This window comes from Hemicordylus capensis, chromosome 4, assembly GCF_027244095.1.
Source record: "Hemicordylus capensis ecotype Gifberg chromosome 4, rHemCap1.1.pri, whole genome shotgun sequence".
In the NCBI taxonomy this organism is placed as follows: domain Eukaryota; kingdom Metazoa; phylum Chordata; class Lepidosauria; order Squamata; family Cordylidae; genus Hemicordylus; species Hemicordylus capensis.
The window spans coordinates 66672902-66688001 of NC_069660.1; the positions used below are offsets into that span (position 1 = coordinate 66672902).

Sequence of the window (15100 nt, forward strand, 5' to 3'; positions counted from 1 at the left end):
TGTGTGTGTTTAACAATATACAGGGGATTTCTTATTGATTGTGGTTGCCAGCAGCCCGGTCCTTCTGAACTACAGCTGCTGAAAATGTTATAATAATCCCGCTTTAAAACCATCTAAGCTCATTGCATTAGACAAATTCAGGATTATCAATGGCTATCACCCATTATGCTGAAATGAAAACTACAGAGGCAACATGACACTGAATGCTACTTCCTGGAAAGCAATGGCAGAGGAGGGGTAATTCTTTAATGTCCTGCTTGTGGAAGCATCTAACTGGATGCCTGATTAGATGGACCTTTAGTTTGCTCCAAGAGGGGCCACCCTTAAGCTTTACTTGGGTGTTAGCTTCATTCATTCCCTGCACTGGAATAGTTTTATTAAAACAGAGCCACAGTCACAAGACAGAATATTCAGACTCCATTGCAAGCTGAAGAGAGAGTTATCTCTCAGCAAGAAAGCTGGGTTTGCCGCTGAATGTATACTCAGTAGGGAGTTGCAGGCAATCTCTGTTCCCTGGCCAGTGGCTGACATCCTTACTAGGGCAGCATGGACACACCAGAATATGTGTCTGTGCTACAGAGAACTTCACCAGTACCTCTGCCCACGTGCACAGCAGGGAGGCAGATTTTGATGGTCTGCTCTGCCTCCAGAAGTGCCCTGTGTCACTCAAAAATATGTCCTTGAGGGCTGCGTAACCCTCATGGCACATCTTCGGGTGGCACAGACCATTTCCAGATGATCAAAATTCACTCCCCCTGCTGTGCACTCAATGTAACACCTCTGGGGAAGCTCCCTACAGCATGTGTCTTCCTGGGCGTTTTTCACACAGGGCTTCTAGCTCACATTTCCTCCAGAATGGAGGGTGTACATTCACATATTGGCCAGGTCTGCCCTGAAGTCCCTGCGAGCTCTCAGACCACTTCACACACAATTCAGGTTTTTCATTGTGCATTAGAGTGTAGCCCGATTTATATCCAGGGTTAAAAAAAATCCACTTTTTGTGTCGATTTTGGGGGCAACTTAGAACTTGCAGTAAACTCACAGTAAAGCCTACTATGTGAAAAATGCCCTGGTGCATCCATGCTCCCTTGGAATGTCAGTCAGTGTTCCTAACCAATACACGTGTTTTCAAACAGCTGTCTGTTACACTCATACTTAGATTTTTCAATGTACACTTAAAACTATCTTAGGTGTACTTTTTTTAAAAAGTAATAAATGAAGAGGCCCTAAGCTTGCTTGAAAATGAGCATATTCTGGCTGATAGTTGTTAATCTGATAAATGAACACTGTTCCTGAAAAAATGTAACTCCAAAGAGTGGGTGACTTCCTTCCCCTCAAACTTTTTCCTCAAAAATAATTACTTCGCCATGGAGACGGTTAAATAGTGACACCTAGTGCTCGAAAGGGAAAGACCATGTTAGGACTTATTCTTAAAAAAAAAAAAAAAAAAGACTGTGCTGTCTGAAACAACCTGTGAGAAGATCAGAGCTGTGTCTTTAAACTCAGGTCTGCATCTGCCCCAGCAACTAATGTGTAGAGGATATTGACCCTGTATCCCCCTCATCCCAAGCAGGCTCATGTGTGGCGCTAGAAACTGGATGAGAGAGAAATTTCCTTGTGGGGCTGGACTTGTAGGGGAGGGAAGTGGCAGGCAAGGGAAGTTCTGTCACATGTGCAACACTAACACTTTTCACCCCCTGATTAACACACGAGTGGGGCAGACGTGTGTTTTAAAGATATAGGTTTATTATCAACCCTAAGATTCAAGCCACCCTGTACAAATTTGTACTAGTAAATACACATTTTTTTTTCTTTTTACACAAGATGTAAGTATAATTTTTTAACACAAGATGAACATAAGCTGATAGGTTTGGACTTTGTGTTTTTAAATAATTTTAAACATATGTTGGAACTGATAATAAGGCTGTTCACACAAGCAGCCCTACCTGGGCTTGTGCAGCCCTAACAGGGTAGGGCTGCTCGTGTGAAGCACTGGGATCAGAGCCAGTCCCAGCTCTGCCCTGCCAGGTAAGCTGGGGTTTCCCTGGGCATGCCCTCTTACCTCAATCCCCGATCCCTCAGTCCCCAGACACAGATCTGGGCACCTAGAGTGCCCGATTTATGGGGAAATCCCCCCATGCAGCCCACTTCTTGTGTGATGCATTGAGCACAGCCTTCTTCCTCCTCACTCCCTGGCCACTTTTGGAGCCACCACCGGCCCAGAGTCACCCAGCAAGTATCATGGCTGAAGGGGGATTTGAACCCGGGTCTCCCCAGTCCTAGTCCAGCACTCTGACCTTTATGCCTTTAACAGAAAACCTCATGATTACCACCAGGAAACTTATCCCTTGTTTGTCATGTAGGCACGCAGCAGCACCCAGATTAATCAATCAAAAAACAGCTCCTGCCTTCCCCCGCCCAGTGCTCCCAGGCTAAGTAAGCTGTTGTTGTGTAAACGACCTCTGTGTATAACTATTCCCAGTTTTCTGCAACAAAACCCATTGTCAGTACTAAAACTATTTTTACAGTATTTTCCCCCATTATTTTATTTATTTATTTATTATTTTTACATTTTATATCCCGCTCTTCCTCCAAGGAACCCAGAGCGGTGTACTACATACTTAAGTTTCTCGTCACAACAACCCTGTGAAGTAGGTTAGGCTGAGAGAGAAGTGACCGGCCCAGAGTCACCCAGCAAGTATCATGGCTGAAGGGGGATTTGAACCCGGGTCTCCCCAGTCCTAGTCCAGCACTCTGACCTTTATGCCTTTAACAGAAAACCTCATGATTACCACCAGGAAACTTATCCCTTGTTTGTCTTATTGTTTGCCAGCTCTTGCCTATAAGAGGACACCTAAAAGGAAAGCTGCCCCTACCAGCAACCCTTTGTGGTGAGAAGCCAGCTGGGTATGTGCTCACTTACTGCTTAGTGCTGAGACTGGGCACAAACAGCTGACTTGAACCATCCAGTCTGAGAGAGGCAGAAGCCAGTTTTATGTGTGCATTCAGCTCAGCACTGATGGATGAGTTGAGTGCATGCAAGGCTCAGGACCTCCTTCTGGTTTCTTGGAGAAGTGCTCACTGCTGCTTTCAGCATGGGTCAATGCTGCAACAAGTCTATGTGTGCCTGGACCTTTCCTAGACAGCAGGCTTTACCACAGGATTAAGAGGGGTGAAATACTGCATGTTATGGGGCATATTGGATTTTTTGAATTTGCCCCCAAACCCGAAGCAAAAAGTGGAATCTTTTGTCCCGGACATAAATCGGGCTAAGCTCGAGTGCTGCCCTTTCCCCCTTCGATTTAATAGAATGCCACAGGCCAACTGAAGATGGCTTTATGGCTTCCAAAGCTACAAGTTGTCACAGATCCCACCGTGCTTCCAGCATATGCCACAGCCTGGTCTCAACCAGCCCTGTGAGCTTAAATGTCACCGCTGCCACCAAGTAGACTCCCACCTACCCCCACCCCCGGCTGAGTCTACAAAAACAGCCTTCCAAACCTCTGCCATCCAAAGTTTGGTAGGGTGGGAAGCCTTCTAATCATGGAGTGGGGAAACAAACAGCAGCTACAAATTTTTAACTTCAAAACAAGAACACTTTACTTTCAAATAGTTCAATTCAAAACAATTGTTCTTGTACAAAACAGCAACCAAATGAGCACAAGGAAGAAATAAAATATGAGCAAAATGCATCCAGTCTATCCTGCAAGAAGACTGGGCCCTAACTCAGAGTCCTTTTCGAGAGTCCTCTGGCAATCACCCTTAGTCTGCTTCTGCAGCAAGCCTGGCTTGTCCCTTGCTCAACCCTCTTCCTTCACAGTTCTGGGGGTTCCGTCCCAGACTGTTTCTTCAGCTACTTTAGGAGTGATTCGGTCCTCCAGAGAGTCACAACTCTCCCAGTGGTTTCTCAGCTCTCTTTCCAGCACCAGTTCTGATTCTCTCTCAGACTGTGACTGCAACTCCTTCTCTTGAATTCTCTTCAGCTCTCCAACCTGAACTGCACTCAACTCCTTCACTAGGACTCTTCAGTTCTCCAACTTGTACTGCAGTAAAACTCTGCTGAAGGCAGCCTCCTTTTTCACTCCAATTTTTTTCAAACAAACCAATCAACACAACTCCCCTCCATTATTTTAAAGGAGTTGAAATCGACTTGACGGCACACTTTACCTTTTCCAATCAAATCAAACTCTTTCTTCCCTCCAGAATCAAACCAGTATATTTCTTCTCCCTCCAAAACCAAACGGTAGAACAGGAGCTGTGAACATTTGACCCTCACACAGCTTTTTAACATAGGGAGTCACCAAAGCAATTGCAATACATAAATCTTATATACAAAAAGAGGAGGTTTAGGCCCTGTTCTTTCACACAAGTGGACAATGGGCCATTGTTCGAAAGAAACTGTTTTACATTATGTGCTTTTTTATTGTTGGAATACTATTGTTTGTTTGAACTATTTTTCCCCTTGTGTCTTTAGTCTAATGTTATACCACAATCTGCGAACGCAACTATAAATTTCCGCATCCATCCATCACAAACAGTTGAACAGGTATTGTGATTATGTGCAGTGGGGTTTTGTTCAACCTTAAGCTATCATTCATAGAAACTGTAACAGACTTGACAAATTCTATGAATGATATGCAGGCTGGGGCTATGGAGTGGTCTCTTAGGTCTGGCAGTAAGTCTTACTTAAACTGAGAATGCTGTAAACCTGTGATATCCTGAGCATCCTTTGGGGAATCCTTAACCTTCTCCTTAACCTGGCACCCCAAGTTGCTACTTGGTTAGGCAAATTAGATGGGTGTCTAATGGCCCCAGCTTTACCACTGGGATCAAATCCATTTTAAAATAGCCCAATATTAGGCTGTCACCACCTCCTGAATTAACAGAGCAGTATTGTGGGGGAAGAGTTTTTACTAAGGTACTGAGTCACCACTCTGCCAAGTCCAACTCCCAGTTTCTGTCTATCCTAAAAGGTTAGCACACATCTATGTCGTAGCATAATAGAGAGGCCAAAAGCAACGATCTGGGTTAAGATGAGAGCGGGTATACAGAATCCCCTTGGATTAGAACCTACCAGATTAATCAGTCAAAACATTAGGTTGATTTACAAATGAAATATCATAGAATTTCAGTCAATTAGAACTAACATTTCCTGGCTTGATTTAACACCTACACTTGGCCGAGCTGGTATAACTATTAGATATGTTGTATTTTGCATGCTTCAGAGCAAAAGGGAGGGAGAAAGAGAGACACTACAGAGCAGACTTGCCCAGTACTACTAATCTAGGCATGCTAGATCTGAAGTCAGAAAACCTGTTATGTCTGCTGATGGAACAGGAAACAAGCCATCTGTTCGCCTTCTAGCTGTTCCCTCCTGGTCCATCGCCAACCCAGCCAGCCACAGTGTGGCACTGAAAGTAGATAAAGAATTCCTACCCTTACGTTCAGGTCCTAGGAGGTGGCAGAAGAGAGCATCTGTGCACCAAGGAAGTGCACAGATGCTGAGTGGAGAGACATGGGCACTGGCAAGCAGCCAGGGCTGGCAGATCTTCGGAAAAATGGGGTTAAGAGAGTGCTCACTCTCTTAACCCTATTTAAGAGGGTGGCTCTGGAGGTGGGTTTGCCACTGGGGTGCTACTGGGATTGAGCACAATCCTGGAGGTTCTTACAAGCAGGAAAAACCAGGCTTGGCTTTGTTAGCGTGGTTTTGCCTGCATGTGAGAACAGCCTCAATGTCTGGCAACACTTTTGCCTAGCTGGGTGCCACTATGGTGAGTTGCAACAGATTAAGGTGGGAGGTGGATGACGGATGTGGAGAGGAATAGTCAGGAGGAGTCACTGCAGCTTTTTCTCTCATTGCTTCAGGACGGATTGAAAGATAGAGATTTCTCCGGCTTTAGCCCTGACATCTCTATTAGTACTGTACTGGGAAAGTCTACTATGCAGTATCTCTCCACTGCTTAGAGGAACAGCTCATTCCTCTTGGTGACCCTTGCTGACCTTGCTGTTCCTTGCCAATTTAAAATGCCTTTGAGTAATTTTTTATTTGGGGGGGGGGTGTCAAAAAATTTCAGAGGTTCAATCTGCTCATTCTTCTTGGTGACTCTTGGCAATATTACATGATTTTTGTGATTTGTTTTTTTTAAGCTCTCTCTTTTATTTTTTCCTTTATTTTTAGGTCTTAACCTAAGGCCATTAAGTCATGGTCCACTAACCCCCTGTTTCCCATAGACTTTAATGCCTCACCAACCACAGATTTGCCAATGGCAAGGTTTTGCCAGAACGGAAGCCTAGCAGTAGGTGAGGGATGACTGCCGTAGCTTAACAACTGGACTGGCTTGTCCCTTATTTAAAAAAATTCTGTTTTTAACACCTGAGTGGTTTGGTCTATTGAGAACATATCTGCGTGGAAGGGTTCAAAAAGAAGGTCTTTTGAGGCAGTGACCCAAAGCCCAGGTGGCCTGGTAAGAACTTTGACCTGTAACACTACCAGTCCATTGTGTAACAGGAAAGCAGACTTCCACAGTGAGGCCCCTGCAGGGCTCCTATCCTGACTGTGCATCTTTATTTGGAGAACTGTGCCTGGAAATTGATTTGCAATGTTGATATAGAGCCTGGAACCTATGCTCACTATTGTAATGGAAACCACCTTGCCGCTTTAACTTATTTGTTCTTTTGGGTGCGTTCTTAGGTCCTGAAAATAGCAGAGAAAACTATTGATGATAACAGAGTGAAGATAGAAACAATGAATGCCTTTGATCCTCTCCCAGTTAGCCCCTGGGATGACCAGACCTTAGGAGTGCAGGTTTTCCGCCAGACCATCCTGGATGTTTTCCCAGATGTTGGTGGTATCGTTCCAGGTAAACAAAATGCTCAATTATTTTGTTTCCACCTACCAACCCTTAATTTGTTTCCATTTTCTGCATATTCCCACCTGTGTGTGTGTGTGTGTGTGTGTGTGTGTGTGTGTGTGTGTGTGCGCGCGCGCACACACATGCACGCAGACACACACAAACAATGACTGGAAATAGTTGTGTGTTTTCCTCCTCATTTCCCTTTTCCTGATCTGAGATGCTTAGGGAGGTAGTGGTAGTAAAAAGGCCAACAGGAAACTGGCAAACAGTGTACCTCTGCTGCTTTACTGTCCCTGGTAACTTTAATCTGTTCCTTTTTAAAGCTACTAGCTTCCAGGTTGTTACAGTCTGATTTGAAATGGCTTATTGCAGGGGTGTCAAGCTCATTTGAGTGGTGGGCCAGATTTGATTCTGATGCACCTCTGGGGGGCCGCACATCACCTTGCACTGCCTTCTGTCGCCTCGCACCTGCCTCACTCTGCCTTGTGTCTTCCTCGTCTTCCTCCATCTTTCTCTCACACTCTTCCTTTCTTCTGCCCTCCCTTGTCCTGTTGCTTAAATTAGTTGAATGCACTGGAATATCCTCAAAGGGATTTAAAGAATTTTTGGTAGATATTTAAAAAGAAAGAAATTCTGAATATCATGCTGCTTATTGAACTACAGAGAACAAATTTTGCATAAAGAATCCTGCCAATGAAATTAGCTGAATGCACTACATTTTACACCAGAAAATGCTCAGGGGAAGTCTAAATGTTTTTCTTTGTATTTTTAAGAGAAATTTTGAACATAACCATCATATTTGAAATGTTATTGTTCCCAACAGATTTTTGACACTCAAACAACATCATGCCCAAGAAAAGCAGAACCCCTCTTCCCCCACTTACCCTCCACTCACCCTCCTTTCTTCATCTTCCTCCCCCATCCTCTCCCCCTCTCTCGCTTTCTTCTTTCTTCCACCCCTGCTCCTCCTCTCTCTCTTCCTAAGAGAAAAAGCTCCCCGTGCCATCATCTGACTTTGTCTTCCTCCTCCCCCCCCCATCTTTCTTTCTCCTCTTCCTCTCCTGAAAAGAGAAAGGCAATGGCAATGGTGGGAGGGAGGAAGCAACCAACCCCAGTTTCTGCTTGGGCGCACAAGATGAGAGGAGGGGACAGAAATGCCAGCAGTGGCATGGGGAAGAAGGAACCTGGCTGGACATGAAATGCCTGTGTGCTGCAGTAGAGAAGAAATATGGGGAAACCACTGGGAGAGACCATCAGGATATTTGATACAGGGTGCTATCAATATGTTGATGATGCCCAGATCTATTTCCCCATATCAGGTTCATCAGGAGATGGCTTAACCTCTCTAAATGCTTGCCTGGAATTGGTAATGGGCTAGATGAGGGAGAACAAGCTGAAGCTGAATCCAAACAAGAAGGCTATAGTTGTTGTGGGAGGCCAGAACTTAGGAAGTGATTTAGATCTGCCTGTTCTGGATGGGTTATGTTCCCCCTGAAATATCAGGTACATAGCTTGGGAGTACTTCTGGACCCAAACATCTCCCTGATATCTCAGGTTGAAGCAGTGGCCAGGAATGCTTTTTATCAACTTTGGCTGATACACCAGCTAAGCCGATTTCTCGAGACAAACAATGGTGCATATTAGTCACTTGGCTTGACTACTGCAGTGCACTCTATGTTGGGCTGCCTTTGTATGTAATTCAGAAACTGTAACAGGTGCAGAATGCGGCAGCCAGCTTAGTATCCGGGGCCACCCGTAGAGACCACATTACTCCTGTTTTAAAAGAACTACACTGGCTGCCAATTAGTTTCTGGGCAAAATACAAAGTGCTGGTTATACCTATAAAGCCCTTCATGGCTTGGGCCCAGGGTACTGAAAAGAGATACCCTTCTTCTGCATGAACCCTGCTGCCTATTAGGATCATTGGGGAGAGATTCAGTTGCAGTTGTCACTGGCTCACTTGGTGACAACCCAAAACCAGGCCTTCTCTAGGGTTGCCCCAGGGTTTTGGAACACACTCCCAAATGAAATCAGAATCTCCCCATCAATGGTTGTTTTTAAATGGTTTTTGAAAACATATCTGTGTTATCAGGCTTTTTGTTTGATATTTTAAAGTTTCATTTGTGGTGTTCTATAAGGATAAGCCCAAAGCATTCTGGCACCTCTCTGAAGAGACGCCAAAATGCTTTGGCTCCCTGGCAGAGCATGGGGTTCTAGCATGGTATATAAATATGACAAATCAATAAATAAATGGTTATGGTTTGTCCTGGGGCTGCTTCAGGCAGGCCAGTCAGTTAAGCTCAGTGGGCCTGATCTGGCCTGCAGGCTGGCAGTTTGATACCTCAGGCTTATTGGGTAAAGCCTTAATATATAAATGCAGCAATGGACACAATTATGTTGAGATGTTAAATTGCCTCCCATTGGTTCAATAGATTCAGGAAAGAATGTTCCAAAAAAAGTATAAATAAATTAAGTGCACAGTTCCCAGTTTGTCAAAAGAAGCAAGGAATCCGATTTATCTAGTCTGTGGTCTTGATGCAATATTGAATTCAATATTATCAGTTAATTTTTAATGATTATTTCTTTCTCCAGGCATTTGTGTTGCAAACACTGACAGCAGGCACTATGGTGGTCTCACAAAAGCCATTTATCGATTTAACTCAGTGATCTTTAAACCTGATGATTTGCCAAGGTACCATAATTTGCCACATGTTTTTGGTGGAAACACCAGATGAGAAACTTGAGTGATTTACTAGTCAAACAAATGAGACATGAACATAGAGACTTTGCAGAGAACTGCACTTTTCTGTCACCTATTAGTCATAAGACTTTGGTGGGAGAGCTAGAATGAGAAATGTGTAAAATGCAGACTATTCCATCTATCTATTCTATTCTAGGCTTAAACTAGAACTCTTTCTGCTATATGGTCTGGACTGCATATACAGAACACTTCCCAGTCACTGTTGCAAATTAGGTCCCCAAACGAAAACTATTTTTTTTTTCTTTTCAACTGTTGCTTCATTGAGCTCATTCTTGTATGGATTTACTTCAAGTGTAGCTTCAATGTGGGTAGTGTTGGTAAGCTTTTTAAAAATCAAAGTGCTTGTTATATACAAATATAGAAAGTGGAAATTTTCTACATCTTCCCAGCAAATGCAAAGTTAATTCTGGGGATAGATGCACAGTGTAGTACTAGAGCATATGCTTTGCACACAGAATGTCCCTAGATTATATAAGATCAGCCCTGCTGGATCAGGCCCAAGGCCCATCTAGATCAGCACCCTGTTTCACACAGTGGCCCACCAGATGCCACTGGGAAGCCCACAGGTAAGAGCCGAGGGCATGCTCTCTCTCTTTCTGTTGCTCCCCTGCAACAGAGGCATCTTGTCTCTGAGACTGAAGGTGGCCTAATGCCACCAGGCTAGTAGCCATTGATAGACCTGTCCTCCATGACTTTGTCTTTACCTTTTAAAGCCATCCAGGCTAGTGGACATCACCACATTCTGTGGCATCCTTTTGTCAGTCCTGAATTTCCTGACCTTCAGTTTCATGGGATGACCCCTGTTTCTAGTGTTGTGAAGGTGAAAAAATTCTCTGTCCACTCTATATACCCCATGCATAATGTTATATATACCTTTATCATGTCTCCCTGTAGTCACCTATTTTCCAAACTAAAAAGATGAGCCTTGCCTCATAAGGAAGGTGCTCCAGACTCCTTATCATCGTGGTTGCCCTCTTCTACACCTTTTCCAGTTCTACAATGTCTTTCTTAAGATATGGTGACTAGAACTGTATGCAGTACTCCAAATGTGGCTGCACTATAGATTTGTATAAGGGCATTATAACATTAGCATTTTTATTTTAATTCACTTTCCTAATGATCCCTAGCATGGCATTTGCATTTTTCACAATTAGATAGATAGATAGATAGATAGATAGATCTTTATTGTCATTGTCCTGTGCAGAACAACGAGATTGAAAAGAATCTACAACCACTACTACACACATTGCCACACACTGTCGGTGCTTTCAATGAGCTGTCCACCATGAACCCAAGATCTCTCTCCTGGTCAGTCCCCGACAGCTCAGACCACATAAGTGTATATTTGAAGTTGGGGTTCCCCCCCAATATGCATCACTTTACACAACGCTTACATTGGACCACCTTTGCCATTTTGTCATCCACTCATCCAGCTTGGAGACATCCTTTTGGAACTCCTCACAATCTGTTGTGGATTTCACTACCCTAAATAGTTTATCTGAAAATTTGGCCAATTCACTGGTTACCCCAACATCTAGATCATTTATGAATAAATTAGAGCACTGGTCCTAGTACAGATCCCTGGGTGATCCCACTTCTTACTTCCCTCCATTGTGAAAACTGTCAGTTTATTTCTACCGTTTCCTGTTTTTCAAGTAGTTACCAATCCGCACATGAACCACTGATTCAGTCAGTGGTTAGGAAAGATCCCATCTGAACCCCTGTAGAGTTACTGCCAATCAGCAGAGATTATACCAAGCTAGATGGGCCAATGGTCTGACTCGGTTTAAGGCAGCTTTATACGTTCAAAGAGACTATATGTCCAGTACCTTAGTGCATAATGCTACAAATTTCAGTCAATGTAAATCCTGTTTAAGTCTCAGTCAGTATAAATCCTGTTTAACTATCATGACTTCTGCCAACAAAGCCTGGGAATTGTGGTTCGTACCCTCAAGAGAACTACAATTCTTGGGCTTCTTTGGTAGAATTATTTATTGGAAATCCTCTCTTCATAGAACTAATATCAGAATGAGATGAGCAGCAACTAAGGACAAGGCTTGTTCTGCAGTTGCACATAGATCTTGAAATACCCTCCCCAGAGAAAAGTCTGGTCCTCTCTCCCCCCCCCCCCCACTTTTAGATGACAAGTGAAAACAGTTTTATTTAAGCATGCCTTCAAAGAAGGAAGTGGATATATTGGAAATTGCTGCTTTATCTTTCTCAATTTTGAATTGGTTTTTCAATGTTTTGTGATTTTATTTTTCAGAACCTATTCTGTTAGCTGCCTTAGGCACTTGTTAATGGAAAGGTGGGATACAAAACATTTTGAATAAAGTACACTTCACAAGGTTCCTTGGCTAAGTAACCAGTCAGTTAAAATAGGTTTGAAATTGGTATGTTGAAACTTGTAGTGCAGACATGCTCTTGAACTGATGGAAGTAATTCTGATCGTAATTTCTCATATATAATCTCAAAAAACAATGGCCCATTGACTTACAGGAACAGATTTGGTGTAATCTGAGTGCATTGTTCTGTAGATTTAACTGAAGCTGATGCTGGCCCTCATATCCTGATAAGAGTGACTAAACCAAATGACTTCATAATCTGACACTTGGCATCTTGCTGTATTTCAGATGCAGATGGATGATACAAATTGAATGCAAATACTTTCTTCTCTCTTTTTAAATTAGGTTCCATGGGTTGAATGAAAGGATCTCTATAGAAAGTTATGAAAAGCAAGTGGAATTTTTCTTCCAGCTGATTCAAAATTCTGATATTGATGAACAGGCAGATCCACATAGAGATTCCCATGAGCTGTAAAAACAAGAAAGTAAGAAGGTGTGTGGGTATTGTTTGGGTCAGAAGGATACAAAGCAGCTGCATTCAGTATTGCCCTCTGTTCTGGTACTGAGTTATTAGGAATGGTGATAAGCCTACAGATCTAAAAGAAAGGACACTGTTGTGTTACAGAGCAAACAAGTCATGAAACATACTAAAAACTAAAGTTGGACAAATTACTTTGGACCAAATCAAATATATTAATTGTCATGCTGCATTGTACCTCCCGCCATTAGAGCTCTGAGAACCTTATGCTGACCATATATATCAGCACTATAAAGTATACATACTGAAGCCTCAAAAACTGTTCTCTCAAATGGGGGGAATGGCAGTTCTCCATAAAGACAGTGATCTTCCCAAACATAGGGGAGCAGTTCCTGTTGTGTGCTAAGCTGAGAACAACATTTAAATAGCAGTAATTGGGGCAAACTTTCAGCATTGCAGTATTAATAATCTGAAGTGTGAGCTACCACACTTACCCCCTAAACTGTAAACTGGACTTTACCTCTGCCAAACACTTCTTACAAATTAACAACTGAAAAAGAAAATTAGTGACACTATTGTCTTTATAAACACCTAACAGTAAAAGGAGAACAAAAACAAAAACCTCAAAACATATATGAATCGCCCAAAGGATGGTGCTGCGTCTAGAGGTGCCTTTAGATTGTTGGATCTTTAAAATCCAGTGTGAAGCATAAGATTGGAAAGTTAGTACATGTTGCCACATTTATAGAGAGAGATAATAAATGGATTCAATGTTTCTTATTCACTAAACTGGTTTATATTGACAGCCTGGAAATCAGTTTATATTGATTTTCCATGCTTCTCCATTTTCACTTTATTCTTTCTTTAAAGATATTGTGTTCTGAATGTCTTGTCAGTGTTCTGTTCCTTCAGTGAATGTACACTTGACAGACAAAAATTACACCTAAATTTAACTTCAATGCTGGTAGGAGCCGAGCCAGGGAGCTTGTGTCTTCTTCACTACTCTTCTGTGTGACATTCAGCTGCTGTGACTCTTTCAGTTATAACCACCAGGGAAGATGCTGCAATAGGACAGTCCTTGAAGTTTTGCTTTTCATTTATTACTCTCATTGCTTCTGGTTACTGAAGCCTGTTGCTAGAAACTTGATTACATAATTCCTAAAAAGAAGAAAAAAGTTATTTTCCTTTAAAGAACTAAAGGGGCACAATGTATTTTAATATGGTTGCATGTTAAGAGAAAAACAAATCTCCTTTGCTTCTTTGTTCCTCAGGGCTCTTCAGATGCCAAGTTTAAGGACTTGAAATACACTGGAATATGCTTTCCCCTAGTATTAGTTTAATTTAATCACACACTTTTATAGTATTAAAAAAATGGGGCTAACACTAGATTATACTGTGATTTTTGTGGACATCCTCTGAATGTATTTGCACTGTGACTTGACCTGGATGTGATAACTGTTAAGACTTGATTCAGCAGGACGTTCATATAAAAGCAATAAAAAGGTATACCATTGTCTGCTGCTTGAAAAGAGTCTCCAAATCCATGTGCAATGGTTGTCTTCCCTATTGAGATCAATTATCTCTACACCTGAGGTTTCATGACAGCTGAAAAAAGAATTTCCATCAAAACAAAACTTGCCTGGAAAAATCCAGGATAAAAGTGCAATTATTTTCCAGCCAGCTCTATCTTCCCTTCAAACAAAATAACACACACACACACACACTACAGATGTTGATTCTGGTCCTTACACAAGTTTTTAGTAGATTGTCCTTGAAAACACAAAGCTTTAAACAACATTGGATACATCTCTAAAGGTCACTACTTGGAGCATTTTGAGAACGGTTTTAGCTGCCCGAGGTTCAGCTGAGGACTATCACAGCAGAATTTCATGTTACTATTTGTCTGGCTTCGTACAATGTAAAAATAAAATTAAATAGACTTTAAATGCAGAATTCCTAGGATACATAGAGGCACAATAGAGGCTTGCTCTCCCTGTATTGTATCCTCTCTTTCATTGAGGTGCTTATCAGTCTGAAAATCTTGAAGGTAGGGGTCTCCTCTGACTAATCTGGATTGGGAGAAGGAGCAGTAACCTATTCTGCAGGGAAGAGGGATGAGCACAGAGTCTGTTAATTGAATTCTAGCGAGGGGGGGGGAGCAGGAACACCTAATAATTTGGGGTCTTAAAAGCTTATTAAGCCTCAATTAGAGTCAAATACAAGCCACCTTAAGTGGCGCAGCGGGGAAATGCTTGACTAACAAGCAGAAGGTTGTCGGTTCGAATCCCCAATGGTACTATATTGGGCAGCAGTGATATGGGAAGATGCTGAAAGGCATCATCTCATACTGTGCGGGAGAAGGCAATGTTAAACCCCTCCCTTATTCTACCAATTCTACCGCAGGGCTCTGTGGGTGCCAGGAGTTGAAATCAACTTGACGGCACACTTTACCTTTACATGGAAAAGAAGGGAAATGTTTTAGTTCAGTGTTCTGTACTTGAATATTCCTGACATTTTCAGTGAATGTTACGGGGGGGGGGCTTGGAAAGGATCCATTAAAACATCTTCAGCAACATATTTCTGAAAATGACTCTTGGGGACATATTTTGGGAAGGCAGGCAGCATTTTTGGAGGCAGGGGAGATCATGAAAGTAGCTCCCCC

General features: G+C 42.6%; 1 protein-coding gene across 8 annotated transcripts in view; it reads left to right on the forward strand.

The window, feature by feature from the left end:
• PM20D1 (peptidase M20 domain containing 1) overlaps window positions 1-13967 on the forward strand; it is a 37811-nt gene extending 23844 nt beyond the window's left edge. For 7 of the 8 annotated variants that reach the window (XM_053246662.1, XM_053246664.1, XM_053246665.1 and 4 more), the window contains 4 exons: window positions 4475-4546; window positions 6692-6860; window positions 9447-9546; window positions 12306-13967. In XM_053246662.1, coding sequence (XP_053102637.1) covers window positions 4475-4546; window positions 6692-6860; window positions 9447-9546; window positions 12306-12435 — 471 coding nt within the window. In that variant the 3' untranslated portion in view covers window positions 12436-13967. The remainder of the gene's footprint in view (window positions 1-4474; window positions 4547-6691; window positions 6861-9446; window positions 9547-12305) is intronic. The other variant, XM_053246663.1, reaches the window with a different exon arrangement.
• Window positions 13968-15100: the final 1133 nt, after the last annotated feature.